The 22,664-nt window shown below is 41.5% G+C and overlaps 2 protein-coding genes and 1 long non-coding RNA gene across 5 annotated transcripts; 1 reads left to right on the top strand and 2 right to left on the bottom strand.

The window, feature by feature from the left end:
- The first annotated feature begins 853 nt into the window (after nucleotides 1-853).
- LOC136357505 (uncharacterized) lies at nucleotides 854-4,813 on the top strand. Its single transcript, XR_010742826.1, has 5 exons — nucleotides 854-1,088; nucleotides 1,802-2,052; nucleotides 2,267-2,577; nucleotides 3,954-3,999; nucleotides 4,196-4,813. It is a non-coding gene; the product is annotated as an uncharacterized lncRNA (long non-coding RNA).
- A 33-nt stretch (nucleotides 4,814-4,846) lies between these two features.
- Nucleotides 4,847-8,190, bottom strand: LOC4342913 (psbP domain-containing protein 1, chloroplastic). 2 transcript variants are annotated; one of them, XM_066312781.1, is made up of 4 exons: nucleotides 8,016-8,190; nucleotides 6,187-6,296; nucleotides 5,437-5,858; nucleotides 4,847-5,294 (listed from the first exon to the last, which is right to left on the bottom strand). In XM_066312781.1, exons 3-4 carry the CDS (start codon nucleotides 5,830-5,832, stop codon nucleotides 5,076-5,078), a joined length of 615 nt encoding a protein of 204 aa, XP_066168878.1. In that variant the 5' UTR covers nucleotides 5,833-5,858; nucleotides 6,187-6,296; nucleotides 8,016-8,190; the 3' UTR covers nucleotides 4,847-5,075. The 2 variants fall into 2 exon arrangements, with proteins under 2 accessions (XP_066168878.1, XP_015645478.1); XM_015789992.3 differs by lacking the exon at nucleotides 6,187-6,296.
- A 9,699-nt stretch (nucleotides 8,191-17,889) lies between these two features.
- On the bottom strand, nucleotides 17,890-22,586 carry LOC4342912 (serine/threonine protein phosphatase 2A 57 kDa regulatory subunit B' theta isoform). 2 transcript variants are annotated; one of them, XM_015792395.3, is made up of 4 exons: nucleotides 22,290-22,586; nucleotides 20,547-21,961; nucleotides 18,339-18,712; nucleotides 17,890-18,233 (listed from the first exon to the last, which is right to left on the bottom strand). In XM_015792395.3, the coding sequence occupies exons 2-3, from the start codon at nucleotides 21,738-21,740 to the stop codon at nucleotides 18,353-18,355; spliced, it is 1,554 nt and encodes a 517-aa protein (XP_015647881.1). In that variant the 5' UTR covers nucleotides 21,741-21,961; nucleotides 22,290-22,586; the 3' UTR covers nucleotides 17,890-18,233; nucleotides 18,339-18,352. The 2 variants fall into 2 exon arrangements, with proteins under 2 accessions (XP_015647881.1, XP_015647883.1); XM_015792397.3 differs by having other exon boundaries at nucleotides 22,326-22,586.
- Nucleotides 22,587-22,664: the final 78 nt, after the last annotated feature.

Below are 22,664 nucleotides of genomic sequence, written 5' to 3'. Positions count from 1 at the left end.
AAGATATGGTATCTGGGAGCCGGAGATGTACAATACACAACAGACCAAACGAGAGATCAAATAAGATACAACAACGGCGGTGACGTACCAAAATACCCAGTGGAAACATTATCAATTTTTATAATAGTATAGATGTGGCTGGCTAGTAATTCACCAAGGTAGATGCATATTGGGCTTTAATAAATGTAACCCTTGTTAGTAGGTCTATGAATAATGTGACGAGTAATAGTTTTTAAGAAACTACGGGTCTGCATAAACAACAAGCTCTGGCATATACCATTATTGATGGTCCTTAAGTACCGAATCCGACCATCAAATCATGCATAAAAGCAAACGAAAGAATAACTAATGGAATACCAAACTTAAAGGTAGTGGTTATTACTAACCACTTCTACAAGTCTTGATGAATATTTGTATGCAAGTGAAATATGAATGAAAATCACCCGTCATGCGATGAAATATACCTCTAGCCAAACAGGCGCAAGTACACAGATTGGAAGGTTTACAAATAATAGTAAAATCAACATATTTGAGGACAACCACCATGCACTCTTATGAGGACCCACCAGGCAGTGACCCAGACGAAAGGCCACGCGAACGGACTCAGCCAGGGTTCGAACGAACTAGGGGTGGCCCCCTTACGCTCAGCTTCCACGTGGCGTCCCTCCTCGCTCTCCTGAAGACGGTGGCACATGTCCCAAGGCACTAAACCTCTATCCAATGATGGTTGGAGGACATGTGGAGGCTTGAGAGGAGTTGGAGGAGAATATTCCCTTAGCATCTCCACTTTCTCAACCCATCTCCACACTATAAGTAGCCCCTCCACTCCTCACTTCCAATTGGCACCAACAAGTGGAGTACAACTCACTTATATACTTAGGCATTCCTTTAGTAGAGTAGGAAAGAGTGAGGGGAAGCTCTGAAAGGAGTGCCCCAAATGTCGGAGTTTTCTCCGGGAGTTTCGAAGGAGTGTCGAAGATGTCGGCATTCTTCCAAGGGAGTTCGGAGGAGTGCCAGAGATGTCTACACTCTCTCCGATCTTGTACCTCGACGAATGCTTATTTTATAAGTATTCATGATCCCCTTTGGTATTTACTTTTCTTATTTTAATAAGATATATTCTCATTGTTGCGGGTTCATCGCTCTGTTTAGGTAGAGTACCTTAATCTTCTATAAGGATTCGAGATTAGGGTAGTAATTAATAACATATATGTGGTGTTTAGGTTAGAGGTAGGCGGCAGGTGGTGATAATTATGTCCGTCTTTTGTAATCCTCCACATTCGAATACACCATAGAACTGTAGGCCAGAGTCTCCTTGGCAAACCAGGGGTAAGCCGGTGTCCGAAGCAATTGATAGAGTTTTGCCTTAATTTAATTAAGATAAGTAACCCATAGGAATCCTCTATATCCTCGAGGTACCATTTAATTATTGTCCTTGGAAGAATCTTGTTCTTAGATTATACACACGTTCCTTGTGGATACGATACCCTAGAATACTTTTGGGTGAAAACTACAACAATATCTGTGCGCTTACATAATATTATGTGGTCACAATAAATACCAACAACGATAATAACATATTTGAATGGAATTCGTACAAAAATGTTTCAAACAATTTTTTAGTATTTATAGTCAACATCTAAAAAATTACACCAAATTACACGGTTAGTTATTACATTGTAATTATAGTGTAGATTTAATCTATCTAAATATTGGGTACTATTATAGCATGCCGGTTTACAAGTACAACACTTGTGTGAAAATAAAAACATGACAATTTCTTCATCCGTCCATCCCATAGAAAAAGGAGAAAGTGAGAGCATGTCAGCAAAAGAGCATTTTGAAGACATAATTGTGCAAGTTAGAATTTCATGTGAAAGACGGCCATGCCATGATGCCACAACTAGATGGAATTACATTTACTTGATGTTGGATTGTGCTTCAGAATTTAAAGGTATATTTATTGAGCTGAAGTTGCAAGATATCAATTTCAAGTATAAACCATCAGATCAGGAGTGGAAAATGGCTAAAGATGTTTGCAGGTTCTTAGAGGTATTCTATGATTCTAACACTGTTGTCTCTAAAACAAATTAATATCCCACCTCGTATCGTTACTTTGCTAAAATCTATGCAATCAAGTCAACACTTGATCAAGATTAATCAAATGAAGATGTAGGAATTGTGAGAATGGTGGTGGTTATTAAGCGGAACTTTCAAGATTATTGGAATATTTCATACCTAACTATGTCTATTCCTGTGATTCTAGACCCAAGGTTTAAGTATTCATATGTGAAATTTCGCCTTGAGCAACCTTTTGGAGGTGAGGCCAATTATAAGTTGAGCAAAGACAATTGAAGAAATTTTCTCTGATTATTCACCAAAAATGAATGACCAAGATATTGAATTGTGAGGCCAATTATAAGTTGAGCAAAGACAATTGAAGAAATTTTCTCTGATTATTCACCAAAAATGAATGACCAAGATATTGAATTGACTCGTGGAAGAAGTGCTACTGAAGCATGCATTTTTCAAGAGTATGGGCACCATGCTGATTGGGATAAATTCTTGAGCAAACAGGTAAATACTGGGTCAATTGCATATTTGCCATCGGTTTGAACCGGTATGGTGAATTTGCCATTATAAAAAATGTTATTGCATATTTGCCACCAAAAACAGATAGAACCCAACAACCTTGCCATTAGACTCACAGATCAGACTAACACTGTTAGAAGGTTGGTTTTGATGAAAATTAAGACAATGTTACCCTGCCAAGGAAATTGAAGCAACAGAGTCTTTCCTCTCCTTTTTCTTCTGTCGCCATGGTGCTGCTACAACATGTTGCTGTTACTGCAGTCCGAAGCAGCAAGCCACTGCAGCTGCCCAAGATGCAGCCGTGCTCGCCGATGTTGTTTGCCGCAGCTTCACAAGCCTCTGCCGTGCTCGCCGCTGCTGCTTCCGTAGCGTCACAAACTACCGCCGCGCCGTCACGCCGTGGCCGCCCGCCTTGCTGCCCCGCAAAATCCATCCCCGCCTTGCTGCCTTACCATATCCTACTTTATTGCAACCAATTTTTATTTGATTTGCTCTTGATTTGAAAGAAGAGATGAGAGGATTTGGGGATGTAGTAGGGTTCGAGGATAGGGAAGGGAATCGGCCAATCGGGACCTGCCTTTCTGGGAGATGGGGGCTTCTGCGTGCGAGAGGGGTAGGGAGGGGGGCAAAACGGTCTTGTTGTGCAGCTTTGTTTTTCACATTAGTTTTATGAATTATTTTTGTTTTCTTATTTGCACTAGCTCAAACGGCAATGGTAAACGGAAGGTACACATATCAGTTTTAATGGCAAATTTGCAGTTTGTGTTTTTTTAATGGCTATTTCGAATTAGAGGGTAAGAGTAGTGGTATATTTGCAATTCTCCCTAAAGACTATTGTTCCTAATGAGCTTGAGTATACTATAAAGAAGATATATTGCCTCGAGTTGATGTTGATATCTTTAAACTGGTAGAAAGCAAACTGACTAAATATTATGTCTTCTCGCGCATAGCACGTAGTCATTCCAGCATCAACAGTTTCGTCTGAAAATGCTTTCAGTAAGGAGGGATGGTAATAATGACAACAGAAGTAGATTGAAACCTGAGATTTTTGAGGCTCTCATTTATCTACAAGATTGGATCTGGTGGAAGGCAAACTGACTAAATATCATTAACTCTCACGCATAGCACGTAGCCATTCCAGCATCGACGGTTCCATCTGAAAATGCTTTCAGTAAGAAGGGATGGTAAATTGGTAATCAATGACAACAGAAGTAGATTGAAACCTGAGATTTTTGAGGCTCTCATTTGTCTATAAGATTGGATGAGAGTTGATTGTAAATCTATTCCTTTTCTTTGAAAACTATTAGTTTATGACAGTGCAAATAGAGTTTCTGTAATTAGTTGTTTTTTTAATGTTCCAGGCCCTTCTATTGAGATGGTCTTATCACAGGAAGAAATACTTGATAGGTAATTAGGTTGATATTATATTATGATGCCTATCTTTTCATGACGTGGTATGATAAATTGTTCCATGTAGAACAGGAGCTATCTACTGAAGTAATTATTATTAGCTCTGATCCTCTTAGTCTCTTATCAGATTATGTGTCATCATGTGAAATTGTTGTATTTTTTTTCCTAATGGTTTGCTGTTCTTTTTCTCAAGGCCATGAAATTTTCTGGAAGAAATTGCTTATTTGGAAGGACTTCTCAATTTTTGCATTAGTAATCATGTTTACAAAAAAAAATGTGGTGTAATGAGGTTTTGAATTCAAGACCCCTAGAACAGCTGTGTACACTAATGCTGACGCCACAAACCGTGAGAAGGAGCTAATGAAAGCGTGCACGGACCCTGAATTGGTGGCTGCCATTGTTGGGAATGCCAAGATCACCACACCTGGCCTCACTCAACTGAAGCAGAAGCAGAAACAGAAGGGGGAAAAAATCTGCAAAAGAAAACTAGTTCAAAACCACCATGACCAAACTCTCAAGTTTTGCACCACCCTGTTTTGTGCAGAAAAGCATTTTTTTTCTCTGCAGATACTATGCAAATGTTTTGATATGTTGTCAGGCGCATTTGGGGGGAGGTGTCACAAGGATTAGCTCTCGTTCTTGTAAAGTTTAAACTTCTCCTTGGCATTCATAGCCATAGGACAGGATGCAATCTAACCAGATACGGCAGCACATTAGAACCAATTAACAAGCTCGTACGCTTACAAACCTTTTGGTGTGTCTTGTTATGTATGAAAGCTTACAAGAATATTGTAGATTTCACTTGAGCCCAGCTCCCAAGTCCCAAATTACTTATTTGCCAGACTTTGACATGAATTTTGCTTGTTTTGGATCTTTTTGCTCTTCTCACCAGAGAACCTTACAAAGGTACTATATAAAATCTTACACACAAGGTACTGTATATGATAATATTATACAAGATAACAAAAAAGAAGTGAAAGAATAATGAAGGGAATAAATAATCTGCTATACAAAAAATTCTGTTCTCAACTAGATAAAGCACTACCTGCTGTGCTCCATCTGCATCTTTACTGCTATACCGTCTTGTTGACCCTGAAAGAGTCCATGACTCTCCTCAGGTCACCTTCTTCCTCCTTGAACACCTGCTCCGGCGACTGCAGCCGGAGCTCGTACAGCCGCTTGTTCTCGACGCCGAGCACCGACAGGTAGCGCCGGTCCCACTCCAGCCGCTGCACCCTGTCTTGCGGCATCACCGCCAGCTCGTTGTTGCTGGCAAAAGACTTTATGTTCACCTGCAAAAACAGTTGTCTGAATGTTCATGCAGGTTTTGTGTTGCTTTCAAGCATCTCTGAACAAAAAGTGGGAAAAACAAATGAACTTTGCAGGTTGATTTTGTGCATTATGAATGGAATTTGTATAATCTGTTTGATTCACCTCAACTTCATAGTAGAGCTTGCCATCGTCAGCAACCTTCGACGATGCTGACAGGATGTTCGAGGTTCGTCGAACGCCCAGCCTGGTCGACATGAACTCTGTCAAGTACTGTTGCAGCACTCTCTCTGCAGCCTTCTCAGGGGGGCCAAGATCTTCAACCGTCACATACTTTGACGATGAAGGAGACGATATCTCGACTGACATGTTCTCATCAAGGACAAAAGGGTCTCTGAAGAATATGTCGGCACCGGCTCCTCGGACCTGGATCCAGCTTTTAGGGTAGAGGAAGGAGTAGCCATCAAATGTGTCAATGTACTCCCTGAATGTGGCACCGGTTATCTCCGCTAGTGTGATTTGTTTTGATCCGAAGAGGATGACTGTTGAAGTGGATAGCATTGTGGATAGTACATTCCTCCTGGGAACTGCAAAAATATTTAGTTTGGTTGCAGTTTCCAAAAGAAAAAAAATGATTTTATGATGACATATAGTAGTAGTGATCAAGGCAAGGATAATCACATTCATAATTCTAAAATTTTGGGATAGCTTCATTTTGTACTGAAGCCAATTTGAGAAAAATGTAGATACAAGCTAGCACAAGCAAAGTTTCGGACACAGCAACGACATCAAGAACAAGGTTCTAGACAAGTTACTACATGGTACAACAGTTCAACTGTTTACTCTCGGCATTTTTAGTATGCAGTAATTAAAACATGTAGCTGTTACAGCTAGTATGAAAAATTCACAATGCACCTTGCTTCCGACAGGCATAGCATAGTGACTTATGTCATATCACCAATCTTCTTATGTGTCTGCTTGAAGATTTTCTTTTTCTCGAAAACATAGGAGGACTGCACTTCATTCTATTAAGAAAAAGAAAAAAATATGAAAAAAAACTGTACAACACAGAGTCACCAAAAAGAAAATAAGCATCTTAGCATTGCCACCATTGCTTAAAGATAACCAATGTTAATTGTTTCCACCAATCCTATCCTACACAACAGTGTGCAAAATCGTTGTAGGAAGTATGGAAGAAAATAGTATGCATAATTGAATAAGTTTCCGACAGAACCACGCTAGCTGGAAACTCTAAGATTATTATGGTTCGACCGTTTGAACATTTCAGCGAAGGTTATACATGATTTTCATCACTAGGAGTCTAGGATGTAGGGCAACACAGAAACTGTCACAGTACAGCTTGCATCTTAGGATGTACAGCCTAACACAGACAGCGTCGCGATACGGTTAATGGAGTCTTGCTCTTGAGCATCGACTTTCAAACATGTAGGCTCTTCCTTTAACGAACACAAAAAGAAAATTGCAATATTGGGACTGTGAACATTGGGGCTTCGCTATTTTGACACTCCGAGTGGATGACAAATGGGCCCATCTGTGTCAATGAAATGTGGGTCCAGTGTCATTATAGCAAAGGTTAATGTTTGCAGTGTCATAATTGCAAATCCCCCGATGATGATGATAATCAGTCTACTTAGTCCAACTGATGAGCTGTAACAGCCCATCTTAACTGCGAATGCTGAAATTGTCCTGGTCAGTGAACCACAAAAAATGGTACTCCAGTAATTCTCAGTCATTGTTACTTGCATTCGGAACTAAAGCGTGCGTGTTAAGAGTCTTTTCATCAAATTTCAATCACAAGCAGGGTGGGCTATACATTCATGTGGAAATTTTATTCTGAAAAAAAAGGTCAATAATAACATTGTGGAAATTCCATTCAGAAATGAAGTACATTATAACCATGTGGAGAACACATTCAGAAGAGAAGAATATCATAACCACGAGGAAAATTTCCCATCAAATTAGAATTGCAGCAACAAACTGACAATGGTGTCCCTATTTCATAACTGAACTACGCAGATGTTCTTCCAAAAATGAACAAGAAAAAAGAAGCTCAGTATTGACAGAATTGAGACTGATACACGTCAAGGAAGCAGCAACGCAATTCACAAGGCAGTGTTTTTCAGGAATTAGTAAAAGAGTTAGGGAGGTCGCACATCGCGCAAGAAACAATGATGAATGGCCAAAACTGTGACCAAGAACACTTGATCAAGCCGTCAAGCGTCTAGAGAAGTGATGCAAAGATGTAAAAGCATCACATCACATCAATCAATATTGGCGGTGGAAATTTGACATGAATATGAAACCTGAACTTGAACTTGAACAGAACCACTACAAGCTACAGTTAGTGTTCAGACTTTGTGAGTGCCTTTTTCCTTGCCAATTTTTCCACTCAGATCAAGATTAGTACACTTATGCGAAAGCTGAGCTAAGCAAGATTATACCTCGTGGTTAAATTAGGACTAAACTGAGACTCAAATCTCGCAAATATGTGTCTATCTTGTGCCACCACTTCACTCGCAGAATCAGAGAAGAGGAGACTAAAATTCAGACTGAAAGCTTGCCAAGATGTGTATGCTAGTGCCACTTCAGTCACATAAAACAAGAGAGAAAAAATAAACAAAACATACTATAACAAACAACTACAGAACATTGGAAGGAGTAGGAAAGATATCATTTCTTGGAAGCGCTCTCTCTCTCTCTCTCTCTCTCCCCGCTGTTCTTACCAGGGTGGGTGCCGCAGCGGCAGGAGAACCTCGCGGGTGGGGCCACGGCGGCCGGCCCGCGGCGGCAGGGAGGGCGCCGTCCTCCGCCCGTGATGGCGGCGATGGCCATGGCCGGAGCAGTGTAGCAGGAGGGGATGGAGTGGATAGGCAGCGATGGAGATTGGTGGGTTCGGCCGTTCGGTGAGCTAGGTGGCTCGCCAAGGAAAAAGTGCACCGAAGGTCCCTCACTTGTCTAAACCTGGCCAAATGGGCCGTGCCAAGCCGGGCCGGCCCGAGCACGGCAGTACTGTAGCCGGCCCAGGCCCGGCACGGCACGCCAGCCTGTGGGCCGTGCCGGCACGGCCCGTTATCCCGTGCCGTGTTTGGGCCGATGCCTCAGCCCGTGGGCTGGCACGGCACAGCACGTTTACTGTAGCGTACCGGCACGGCAAGGCCCAGGCATGGCACGGCCCACCGGCCCATTTATTTTTCCTACGATTTTCTAATTTTTCCCATATATTTCTCATATTTTTTATTTTTTTCCACATTTTATCCTATTTGTACCATATATTTTATGATATATTTCCTAAATTTTCCTCACATTTATCCTATATTTATCATTTTTTCCTTTATATTATGTTTTTTCTGCCTTTTTTCTTTTTTTCCCCTCAAATTTTTTATGGGCCACATGTACTAGTGGGCCGACTACCAGCCCACGTGCCACTACAGTAGCCGTGCCGGCCCGGCACGGCCCAGCACCTTCTTGGGCCGTGCTTGGGCCGTGGCCTTGGCACGTGGGCCGGCACGGCACGGCCCGCTATAGGAGCCGTGCCTAACAGGCCGTGCCCTAGTGGGCCGTGCCGTCGGCGTGCCGTGTCGTGCTGGGCCGGGCCGCCCGTTTGGCCTGCTATACACTTGTCATTGAGATAAAAAACATCCTCCAATCATAAAACCAGATATACAGGTCCCTCAACTATACAAAACCGGTCACCCAGGTCCCTCAACTATACAAAACCGGTCACCCGAGGTCCCCCGGTGGTTTTCAACCCGGTTTTATCCAACGTGGCGGCTGAGTCAGCGTGGGACCCACATGGGCCCCACATGTCAGCTGCCACATCATCACCCTCTCTCCTCCTCTCCCTTTCTCCTCTCTCTCTCACTCTTATCGTTTGGTGCTCTGGGCAGACCGGGCCGCCGGCCGACGGGGCGATGCGGGAAAGGAGGTCCGGCGGCCGGCGACGTCGCGGCGGCGGCGGCGACGGCGACGGCGACGACGACGCGGGAGCAAGGGAGCAAGGCGGCGGCGGCGACGGCGGCGTGGGAGCAGGGGAGCTTTCGCCGTCGTCACCGAGGGCCCAACCACGATCTTGTAGCAGCGTCGATGCGGCGACGAAGGGGAACCCGCCGAGGAGTGCTAGGACCACATCGGCGCCTGGCTCGCTCAGACTGCCGGAAGTCGCCCAGCGGGTCGTCGAACTGCTTCACCACCGCCACTGGTGGTTTGGGCCTTGGGCCTTGGGCCTTGGGCTTTCGGCTTTAGGGCCTCATTTTGAAGATGACAACAGGTTCAACTTAAAACCAATAAAAATTATCTCAGTAAATGAGGAAAGGAAAGACTAAAGAGAACTTACTTCTTTTCAGATTTATATTACTCCCCCTTTGAATATTAAGAAACTACAAGTTGGATATTTAAAAATATGAATCCTAAGGATGAAAAAGTGAAAGATAGAAGCCTAAAAATATGTCGCAAGTGAAATAGCAAAACCGTTAAACAATACCAACTATGTTAAAACGGATGACGCAGTGTTTTTGGTCATCAGAACCAAATAAAACACAAGGTGCAACATGCCGTGAAGAGATTGGAGTTGAAAGCTGTATGACCAAATTCAATCAGCAAGCTATGCTCCACTGAGCACCAATGTTTTAGCTAAACTAAAAATGTCAAAACTCGTACAATTAGCATGTACTGCACCAGCCATTGGACAAGGTAATGCATCCGAAAATGATTAGGCTCGGGCGCCCGATGCCTAATGAAATATCAAGCACCTTCTCAGCCACTTGTTCTGCATCGCCTTCTCTCCATCGCCGACCTCACCCGCGCCACCTCCTTTCCCCCGCTGACCTCGCCCGTGTCGCCTCCTCTCCCCCACCGACCTCGCACGCACCGCCACAGCCTACGCCAACTTCCGTTGTGTTAACACCGAGCCCACCTTCCTCCGTCGGATCCGCGCCATCAACCACCTACCACCATTGCTCAGCTTCCTAGACGTTGATGGCAGCTTCGTCCCCGCGGAGCCACCCCACCCCTACGCTGCCGCCGCCACCCGTGACATCGTCGACTTCACATGCCCCTTCTTCCTATCGTCCCTGATCTCTGGCACCACTGCGATATCCTCGACGGTCGTATCCTCTTCTCCCGCTACGCTACGGGCCCACGAAGACCGGAGGAGAGCACCGAGCGGTGGCCCTTGGCAACCCTGTGTTCGCCGGAGAGGAGGAAGATGCAGTCCAAACCAGGTTGTTGTTGTGTGTATGTTTCAGCTAGTGGATTTGTGATGTTTCTTTGTGATTGGATAAAATGTTGTAATGGATATTTTGATAGTGTTTCATGTTTTCATCTTTGATGTCCACGGGTTTGTTCAATGGTTCAAAATCAATGTTCATATGTTGTAGCGGAATGTTTCAAGTGTGATTCGATTATGTTTCATCGTTTTAAATGCTGAGACATTTTTTTCAAGTATTGAAACATTTTCTTATAAACAGGTGAAACAACGTCTAATTTTTGGGGAAATATTGTAGTGAGTTTTTAATGTTGTTTCATATCTTTGTCCTTGATTGATATGGATTTGTTGGTATGTTAGTAGGGTGAATTATTGTTAAATTCGGTTCAGAATTAACTACGAAACATTCGCCTTAATCGTATCGACAAATACTGGTACAATATATTGATGACAAAATAAAATATATTAAGGTAAGAAATAAAACCAAAATGAAATGGCATCTATAGGAAACACTACAGACTCCAAGGACCACTTCTGCAAAAAATGGAAGGTTATCTTCTCTTATATGGTCCATTCACACAAGTTTTGTTCATTTTGTTACGGCTATCTTCTCAACCAAAGTGAACCTCAAGAAGACCATCTTTTGGAGAAGAACTCTGCTATACACACGAAGAAACTATTACGAAGCGCGCACGAAAAATCCCTACATAAACTTCGGGGACACCAGAACACTAAGAGCCCATGAAAGATTCTCTGGGGACTCCCTACGAAGAACATATACAGTAAATATCTTTTATTGTGGCATTGACTTACTATGAAATTAATGATACCAACACCATAAGTTAATTGAATTGCTGTATTACCTCATGAGCGGACAATGCAAGGGTTCTTAAAATGCTATTTTAGTCCTAAAATGCAATTTCCAATTATGAAGATTGAAGCATCAAGGAATGTACAATATATTTGATCTACGGCATAAGAAATACAGTATTTGATATAGGTGGAACTCAAAACATATGCAGGGACATACCTGGTCAGGACGCTCATCAAGGGATTATTGGAGATTGAGTTTTTTTTTTGTTGAGCCATGGAGATCAAATTATATTACTTAAAGATCGTAAAAAGATAAGGAGGAGGTTAGCTTTGAAGGGAATCGCTGACAAAATGACGGGACCACGTCACCACGTAGATGCACATGGGCCTTTATTAGTTATGGGCTTAAGTACTAATGAGAAGATTATAACATACAGGCTGAAGAAGCAGCTCGTAGTCACTCTTCGTACCTATTTCATAACAAATTGTTCGTATGTATAGAGTTTTCCTTTGGAGAACAAGAAGATAGGACATGTAGAAAGATGGTTTCCGCATGCCTTGCTTGCACAAAGGTGCAAACATGGTAGGATAAGCATACAAGCACCATGAGAATTGCAGAGCTTGCAGACCAGGATGGGCTGTGCTCCCTCCAAAGCAGCTATCTTTTTGGCTTGTATGTTCTATTTCATTAGATGAACCACTTGAGCCTATATCATCCATTTTATCCAAATGCTTTGCTCGGCAAAACGAATTGAATCATCTATGACCTACTCTATATTTATTATCAACTCTTGCAATTGGTTCAACATTATGTGTAAACGAGCTATCTCTTCATCCTTTTCCTTTAGTGCGGTGGTAATCATAGAGTCCACAATGGCTGATAGAGTTGCATTGTGCAAAGATATCTGATGATGTAAAGATAATCAAAATTGTTTGTGTTGGATCTTTTTTTTCAGCGAGAAATGAAAAAGGCACATAAGTTAGGAAACTTCATTATAAAATTAGATCTAGAGCAGTGAACAAACAAAACTTACATGGGTTTGTAGAGCACGATCAAGTTGAAGACGATGTTGTTCAAGAAAGACCGAAAGTGACGAGTTCACCCAATCAGATCCATTCACATGGTTACCTAAAACCAGATCAGTTGGGGAAGTATAGGAAGAAACATTGGTTTGTTGCCCTGAAGGCTGATGGGCATGTTCATGACCACGGTTAGGATTGTCCATTGTCAGAACAAACTACGATTGTAAAATCATTTTAGAAACTTAGAACATGGATTGCTTATATAGGGAGAAGTTGAAGGATTTGCAATTAATACAGATGGATCCCACCACCATAGAAATCCCTACCAACATTTAATATTACTAGGCATTTAATTATATGAGAAATATATTACATACTTCCAAGAAAAGGATGAATATCCAAATCGGTCCTCTAAATTTCACAAAAGGATCAATTTTGGTACATGGCGTTTCAATTTATCCATCATAGTCCTTCAAGTTTTGATTTTAGTTCAAACTCATCCTTGGATCCACTGCGAAGCCACATGGCTAAACCTAATTAGCATCTCTATTGATAAATGACCCTCAACAGAAAGCCCTATCGCTATAAATCATGGGTTGAAAGTAGGCACAAAGTTCACACTAAGGAACAACTAAGATTAACAACTACTAATTAAGCACGAGTCGAATGGACTATAACCTAACCAAAAACACTAGAATTAATCAGATTGCGAACTAAGGGCTAAAATTTTTAGGTTTCTTTGTGTATATAACAGAAATAAAGATATGTAGCTAATGATAGAATATCCTAATAATATAACCCTCTTCTAAATAAAGTACCTTATTATAGGTTTAGCACCAGGGCCTTCAATTTGTAGGTACAGCCCTGAACCAATAAAAATTTTCATGCCAAGCCACACCCAGCAGAAATGCAGCAAAGGTTAGAACTTCACATCTCACCTAGGCCCACGGGGTGCATGCTTTCAAAGGGCGAGCTCTAGGGTAACCTCCCTGCCACCCTCATTTATCTCCTCACACAAAAAGCTAGAGTTTGCCCTCTCCCTCATGATGCCCGTCTCCAATTCTCTCGCAATAAGGTTTACCAATGTACTCCATCTTCACTGAAAGAAGTATAACTATAAACTATAGTCCTAGAATACATTGCACTAGGTTCAATAGTAAAAATCTACTCACCTCTTACAACAGTTTTTAAAGATGAGCAAGTTCATTGGCAAATTGAGTTGATTGGACTTAAAAAAAATCTCCAAGCTTCATGGGTAAATTCACTAGGGGCTTGAAATTTTTCATCCATAAACTCTGTGTGGTAAGTGGTAACCACCCCATGCAAAAGAAGAGGTAATTAAATTTAGGGTATATCTTGCTGACCAAACTAGATTTACTGCATCTAACAATCCCACCAACCCTGTCATCCAGGTTGATCAACAAACATGTACATCAAGTAAGATCATTTGTATCGCCCAACCAGGGCAACCAAATCTAGGACAAGCAAATGAGCATCAATGAGGCATCCAAACAACCCAGCACGTCCTAAGAGTAAGTGTGATAAGACTCGGATGCTTGACGGTGCCACTTAAATTTGGATGATAAGATGAAGAGAAGTGGGGAAAGAGATGAGTTATTTCTTATACAAGAGGCAACTTGAACTTGGGTGCAAATAGTATATTAAGAGTAAACGAATAAAATAAAATTGTATAGAGTATTGGGATATATATATATATATATATATATATATATATATATATATATATATATATATATATATATATATATACACGGTGGCGCTACCAAGCGCCACACACAGGCACTGGCGCCACGGAACAAAATGGCGCCACACACAACGAGGAGATGTCAGCCCACCAAATCTATCCAAGGTACTGGGGAGTTAAAATTTAACTGGCGGAAATTGTGGCGCAAAATAAAAGACTGCCCACCAAACCAAACTAACGGACTATGGAGTTAAAAAATAACTTGCGGAAAATGTGGCGCAATGTGAAGCAACGAACCCTCGCCCGCCGGACCAAACAAAGACGAATGTGAAGTTAAATTTTAACTAATACTATGTTGGGTGATGCGCTACGGCGATTTCGTTGTTGAGTTAAAATTTTACCTATGTTCCGGCTATATGAATGAGCCGTCATTAACTTAAAATTATGGGTTGGTGGTTATGTAGTTAAAAATTTACTGGTAGACGATGATCGCTGATGAAAAATAACACAGTTATTTTGCAGATTCTTTTTTTATGGATGTGTGTTGTTTCTGATAACAAGGAATATGAGTTAAATTTTAACTTATCGTAAACTGGTATGAGTAGATGAAAAACTTTGAGACATTAGGAGGTGGTGGCGATGTGTGATGTAATTCACACTTTATTATTAGAATTTTATTGTTTTGATGCACATCTCCCCAGAAATTACGTCGATGGAAATTAACTGATGATTAATTCACCGGATAGAAATCAACTCCATGTCGCTGGATCCGCCGGTCAAAAACTGTGAAATCCTAGCGTGCATTGATTTGGCATTAATTCGATAAGCTGTTAGAGGAGGCCCCGGAATAAGCGGAATTTTTTTTTCATGCGATTCCTGTTGTTGTGGATAATGAACAGAGTCCTAGATCCGAAAATAATGCTTGTACACCTAAATTTAGTTTTCTCTCCACAGGGAACGGGATTTTTCTTTTAGGTATGGTCAGATTCAACTATCGTACATCATTTAGTTACTTTTACTGACAAATTACAAATAGTAAATATTTTACTCCAAACATTACATATAGTAATTTTTTAATTGTCAATATACTGATATGTAGATTGCAATTTTTTTGCAAGATGTCCGGATGCATCTAATCATATAGGAATCACATGTATTAGAAACTAATTACACACAAATAATGCAATAACATATCGGTGAGATCAAATAACATGATAACGTCCAACCAAAATCAGGAAAAATAATTGATTGATGGTGTTGTTGATCCTGGCAGCTTTCTTCTCCTTCTGGATCCGTCAAATGGAAAAAAAGGTGGCTCTCGGTGGTTTCTAGATTGAGAACGGAAACAACGGGCGGTGGCCGCTCCTTCCGCCGGTGAAGAAGATGAAAATGGAAAACTCGGAGGGAGGCATGCTCGGTGCCGCCGTCTCCAAGGATGCCCGCCGCTGCTCCATGGATCCGGAGGACAAGCTCACCGCCGCGAAGGTCGCCGCCATCTCGCCTCCTGCCCATAGTCTTCACCCGTGCAGGATCCACGCGGGAGGAAGGGGGCACCGAATCTGCGGACGCGCCACCCGCAACCGTGCCGGATCCGCGCTGCCATAGTCAGATCTGCGCGCATAGGGCGCAGAGTGGCAGCCTGATCCGCCGCCGCATCGCCTCCCACCCACAGTCACCCGTCGACGCCGCACATGCCACCATCGCGCCATCCACACACCTCAGCGCCACCGGATCCACCGCCCTTCCTCCTCGTCACTCCTCCTCATCCCCGAACCACCACCGCCGCTCCTCCTGGACGCCGGTCCTCCTCATCCCCGAACTGCCACCTCTCCTCCTCATCGCCAAGCCATCACCGGAACCACCTTGCCACCACTCCTCATCCCCTAATCGCCGTCGCCGTTCCTCCTCTGCGCAAGGAACCACAAGTCGTCGCTGATCCGTAAAATGTGGAGAGGAAGAGGAAAGAGTGGGTGGACGATTTGTACAATGGGAATCCGTAATATATATACCAGATAGACACAATATGTCGAGTTAAAAATTAACTGTGTGGTATGCATCAGATCGAGTGTGTGTCGGGGACGGGTTGGGTTGTGGGTCGCTGAGTTAAAATTTAACTTGCGTGTGGGGGTGGGTGGTTGAGTTAACAGTTAAGTGTGTAGCTTGCACCAGATCGAGTTCATGTGGGGGTGCGGGGTGGTAGGTCGCTGATTTAAAATTTAACTACGTGGTCTGTTTAAATTGAATGTGCGTGGGGGTGGGGCAGGGGGTTGATTGTGTCAGGCACCATCTAATACGTGGCACCTGTAGCGCCATATAGTAGTTATATATATATATATATATATATATATATATATATATATATATATATATATATATATATATATATATATATATATATATATATATATATATATATATATATATATATATATATATATATATATATATATATATATATATATATATATATATATATATATATATAAAGTAAACAAATAAAATAGTATTCCCTCCATCTACTTTTGATAACTTTTGATAGTCATATTTCATCTTGGCACACTGACCAAGGATAAGTAATTCTACTTATCATCTATTTAAACATGCTACTGGTCATTCCTCGTAAACAAGTGATTCATTAATATTTACACTTCTTGATGCCCATGTAGCCAATTTTGTGTGGAAGAAAAGAGAGTCACGAATTAAATCCAAGAAAGTCATTAAGATGATAGGTTGTTGAATTGAAATATGTCTATCAAAAATATTTTTTTTCATATTTAGAAATATGACTATTAAAAATATTTTAATAGATGGAGGGAGTATTAGTATGGAGTGATAGGATTAGTATACTAGAGATAATATCAATAAAATATGAGTCTAGATACAGTTAACCAACTTTGTTATCGAACTTGTAGCTTTTCAAACTTGCAATAAATATCTTGAACCGTACCGTACCTAGAGGTAGCAATGATCTTAAACTTTTGGCCTATAAAATATAAGAGTTAGGTTAAACAATGTTAGGCAGAAATTCAATAAATTTTTTAGCTAAAATATTTAAGAGCTGATTTGGATTGTCAAAGGGCCGGTGAGCCCTGGCCAATTACCACCCCTAACCGTAACACCCTAGCTAGTTAATTAAGCTCTTGCTCTGAAGAACCATAACATAGCACAATCCTTTCACATGAAATTTTCAGAGGTACTCCCTCCTTTTTACAATGTAAGTCATTCTATTATTTTCTATATTTATATTGATGTTAAAAAAATCTAAACATCAGGGGCGAAGACAACGTGGGGGCGGTCTTTAGACCCCCCTACCCCTACCCCCTAATAGACCATTAGAGCCCCCATAATACCCCCTAAAATTATAATCCATATATTTATAGATGAGGAGCTAATATAGACTTTGTTTGAGGTTGTTAGAAGGCCCAAAAGGCTAAAAAGGCTCAAAAATTCCTAACCCAACCCTAAATCTCTCTTAGTCGCTCATGGTCATTTTGGTTTAGCCCCGCTATAATTTCATCCTAACTCCGCCGCTGCTAGACATATATATTTATCTAAATTCATTAACATTAATATGAATGTGGAAAATACTAGAATGACTTACAATATGAAACGGAGGAATTACATAACGATTTATAAACCCGATCAAGCACAATGTAAGACCGGATCAATCCTTTCACATGAATCAAATTATTCTGCGAAACAGTGTATCAGAAATAGCATTAGACCTGAATCTTCCCAGACCCCTATTCCGTTACCTTTTGCAAATGACACAGGCATGACCTATTGAAATTTAAAATAGGGTTTAGGGTTAGACGACCTACGCCGTTTTTCACGTGCCGACTGAGGAAATTACTTGAATGATAATCACAAAGCGATAAACTATACCCCCATTTTATGACAAACACTCCCTCAGAGAGTACTAGATTTGCTTCCATTTACAATCCTGAGGGCCTATATATTTAACTAAACAAGCAAAGAAAGACACAGAATCCCTTTTTGGCAGATTAACCATTCGCCATAGCAAACTACAAGTAACAAAATAAGCCAGGAGTCCCAAGACATCTGATTTACAAAAATGAAAGCTAGTCTAACTGACCCAACTGGCCTTCTCAGAATTTTTCCCCCCTTCATTTGCACACCTTCATAGACCTTGTATATACATTCAATCCTGTACAGTATCTCATGATTCTCCAAGACCTGACAATAAAAAGGATTGAAGATATGATAACTTGCATGAACAGCTAGACATATAAAAATTGCTGAGATTGACCCGACCACGATAGAAATAGCAAAAATGCTTACCTTTAACAAAGTTCCTACACAAGTGATGATGTGCGAGCAAGGGATGGAGAGATGAGGACGGCCTCGCCACTTGTGGCTTTTGCTGATGCAACCTCTTCTAGGCGTTTCCATACAGATTCTTGCTTCAATTTATGATCCTTTTCTTTAGCTTTGTTTTCCTCATACTTCCTCAAACATTCTTTGTAAAGTTCAGGGTCACGATCAGAGAATAACTTTTGTACGTTAAGAGAGAGACTTTTGACAGCCTGGTTCCAGTGCTCAATTACATTTTTCTCCAGTGCAGAAAAGATGATAGGCAATATCACCTTACTGTTTTGTCTAATTAAATTCTCAATGTGGTCGTTGTTCCACAAAAACAATGCCCTCTCGGCAACCTACAAGGAGAATATACACATTTACTATTAGTGAATTTGTGCTACTATCATGATATAAGAAAACAAACAGAAAATGACATACAGATCATACAAATATTGGACTATAATCATTAAACTAACACATCATGCATCATGATCAATTATAAACACAAATAGGCAACACTAGGGTAGCAACAAACACAGCACATCCATGAAAGCAGGAAGATCTACATTGGGAACACTAAAACTGGACAAGGTGAGAATGACCGCAACAGGAGACAGTTAACAAAAGTGCACAAATTCTAAGTTTCTAACTGAAGAAAGTTATAATTCTAATTGGATGTACATGACCCAACATCACCATGAGTTGTGATCACCAGAGTCAATTTTCTTGTTTCTACAAGATCTGGTAATGCAGTGGTAAATCATTAATTGCCCCTACATCCGATCCGGAAATTGCCAGATTAATTTTGTGATGCTGGCAAAGGTTAATATGCTTGCATGCTAATCATCAAAGAAAATATAGCACATCTTCCACCCCTAGCAAAAGAGTTTTCAGTTGAAAAACCATGGATGTTCAATTTACTAATCCCCAAGAGTACTTTGTTTGCCATGTAAAATTCCCTTTCAGTGTGTCTATGAACTAATAACCGATGAGGCGCTGATGGACAACTAAGTGCCTGTTTGGCACGACTCTGGGTTTAAGTTACTCCACAACTCCACTCTAGGCCCAACTCCTGAAGAAAAATTTAGGAGTTCGAGCTCTACCAAATGGGCCCTAAGAAAATAGGTCATATATAACTAACAGCAAATCACATCGAGTTCCAGATCCTCAAAATGAATACATTATTCTGCATTGTTATTATGACATATCACAAAAAAGCTAAATTAATCATTTTAGGATGAGTTAGTTTGCGCAAACAAAAAGGATATAGAGATATGCGATACAGCTTATATCCACTGTCCGAACTATGAAATACCATGAACATATGATTAATAAATTCATACATAGAAAACTCAACAGACCTATATTACCTGAAACACAAATGATAATTATGATGTGCCAATCAAAGCTAAATTCACAACAAAAATATGTAAATCAGAAAACAAGAAATAAGTTATAGTTTCTTATTCTTAAAACTTAACCAACATCAAATTCACAAAAAAAAAACAAGTGCTTATGATGATTAGATGACAACACCCTCAAACAGGCAATGGCAGAAACTAGCTAGCTATGTGGGACAACATTCTAGGAAAGATATATCGAGAAAAGAGAAATACCAAGTTGATTATAAATGCATGGAACCAAAAGTAAATATACTGTTCACCTGAATGAACAATGCAAAAAATAATAGCACAAGAAAATGGTCAGAAATCTACTTAGTAGTAGAAAATAGGTTTATCATACCATTTAAGCTTGTCTTCTCAATACAACAGAATAGAATTACTAGCACCAAACTAGTGTTGTCCATTAAAGGAAGAGCAAAGAGGGAGAGAATTCAGGAAACAAAAAAAAATCACTCTTCCCAAACAAATAGATACAATAAAAAAGGTAGAAGGCACAGCAGAAAACAGAAAAGGCAAGTTTTCATTAAGACGTAGGAATATAGATTTACCAAATACATCAGCATCCCGATTAGAATGTAAGCAATCAAATGCTATACCTTTACAATACTGCTAAATATAGATAAACAGAAGAAACATGTTATGAAGCAATGAATACAACCACAGTTAGCAGACCAATAATATTTCAGACAAATATGTACTTGTTTCAACTACAATGCAAATTTTAGCAAAGTAGGCAACAGAATTGCACAGAGGTGACATTCATCAAGTGCATGGTAAGAAAAATTACCTGAAAGTGAGAACTATTAAGGCAGCATGCAATCTGGCGGAAAAGGGGAACCATACATTTTTGGAACTCTGCAGGTTGGGTTGCATCGAGTATCTCCTCCAATTCCCCCAAAAACATCACCTCCTTTGTGCTGTTTGTGATAGGCCAGTATTTTATGAGGCCTCTGATAACAGTATCTGCGAGCTTGCAATCTTTTTCAACAAACTGTGTGATGCTGTAAGACAACTGTTGATGGTACAGTGCGATGCACTTTGGCTTGTGAAGTGGAATTAAGGTCCGTACCAGGAACAACTTATGCTCTTCCTTGAGTGGTAAAGCAAATCCATTGATGATACTTCCTAAAATTTCCAAGAGCTCAGCTATGCCATTGTGTTTTTCAGTTTCATAGATGAACTGGTAGAATATATTATTGATAGCTTTTCTAATAAATGGCCGATACACCATGAACTTTCCATAGATACGATGAAGTGTCATCTTTAAGTACTCCCTCTCCCTAGGGTCTTCTGAGTCAAAGATGTCAAGTAGTCTTAAAATGAAGGAATGGTCGATATATCTCTTAGCTAATTTGGCATCTGTTTCTGGAGATTGAATAAATTTCAATAGCAACTCATAGACAATCTGCAAGTGTGACCATGCAGGATCCATCACTGCTTCATCCTCTTCTAAATCAAAAGCTTGAAGCACCTTTTTCTCTCTGGGTGGAGAAATTAGTGTCCTGAATAAGTTTGCTGAAATCATTCTTGTAATTTCCAGCATAACTATTTCAGGAAACTTAACAGTGGCAGACACAACATAATCGACAATTTCCAACAGAGTTTGGCTTTTCATTTCCTTCTCCTGTATGTTCTTTGTCGGATCAGTAAAGTCAAACACAATGCAGCACAATTTTAACTTTCTGATCAGCAGATTCTGTTTCTCCGAATTTGGCACATCTTTAAAGCTCGGCAACGGTTGAAAGCTAGAAGAATACAAATTGCCATTTGTCCTTGTGTTTGGATTCTCTACACGGTTTCCACTCCCATAGCTGAGCCCAGTACTAGAGATAATTGGCGGTTGGCTACCCAAGTTAGACGTGGCCCTATCAGCAACTCCGAGACCTGAAACCTGGTCCAACACGGAAGGGCTCGTCCCAGAAAAGAAATCCTTATCAGCTGACTTGGCATTCTTCCGCCGCCCAAATATTTGCTTCATCATAATATCACCCAATATAGCTGACGCCACCCGAATCAGTGACCACCAGATACAATCTCAAAAACCTACCCTGAATCAGTGACCACCCTTTGTGCTTTCTCCTCACAAAGTAGCTACTACCACATATCATACCCTAATTCCACTCCCACGCTGCAGCTTGCTCCCGTTCCACACCGCAAAGCTGAAGATTGGGGATGTTATCGCACCAAATCAGCCACTCCAACCTGCAATACCCAAAGGGAAGGATCAGCGAAATTGTTGGCAAACAACCCAACACTGCAGAGAAACGAAGCTGCTACTACATTCATGATACATCTCCCAAAACCAAACTGATCTGCTATCTTCGCCGCTAAATCGCGCCAAGGATCAACAAGCAATCCAACCAATAATCCCATCCCGCCCGAGAAAACTACCTCGAAACCCTTCTCCCTTCCGCCCCCGCAGAACCACCAGCTTTTGCTCGAATCGGTGCCGGATTTTGCGACGGAGCTACAGTACAAGACGACGCTAGAATCCCAAACTAGAAAGGAAATGAAGAGGATCGAACCGTACGTCGAATCCGGAGAGGGGGGAGGGGGGCAAACCAACCGAGGCCAAAGGCAGGGGCTGGTCGCGGCGAGCCACCGGAAGATGGCGAGAGAGGCGGCGGGGAGAGGGTGGACCGGGCGACGGGGCACGGGGCACGCACCGGTGTCAGGGGGCGGCAGCGGGTGACCCGCGGCGCGCAGCGGCAGGGGGAGGCGGAGGCGGAGGCGGCGGCGGCGGCGTGGAGGTCGTGGGCGGTGGGCGGCGCGGTTGGTGGCGGCGTGGCGTTGGGGACGAACCAAAGGTGGTTGCTGCCGCTGGTTTGGCGTTCCTTCGCTGGAACCTGACTAGTACTACTACTGCTGCTACCTGGGCAAAGAGCCAAAGACGGCAGACGCGAGT

The sequence above is a fragment of the Oryza sativa genome, chromosome 7 (genome assembly GCF_034140825.1).
Source record: "Oryza sativa Japonica Group chromosome 7, ASM3414082v1".
In the NCBI taxonomy this organism is placed as follows: domain Eukaryota; kingdom Viridiplantae; phylum Streptophyta; class Magnoliopsida; order Poales; family Poaceae; genus Oryza; species Oryza sativa.
This window is presented reverse-complemented; position numbering and strand designations above follow the sequence as displayed.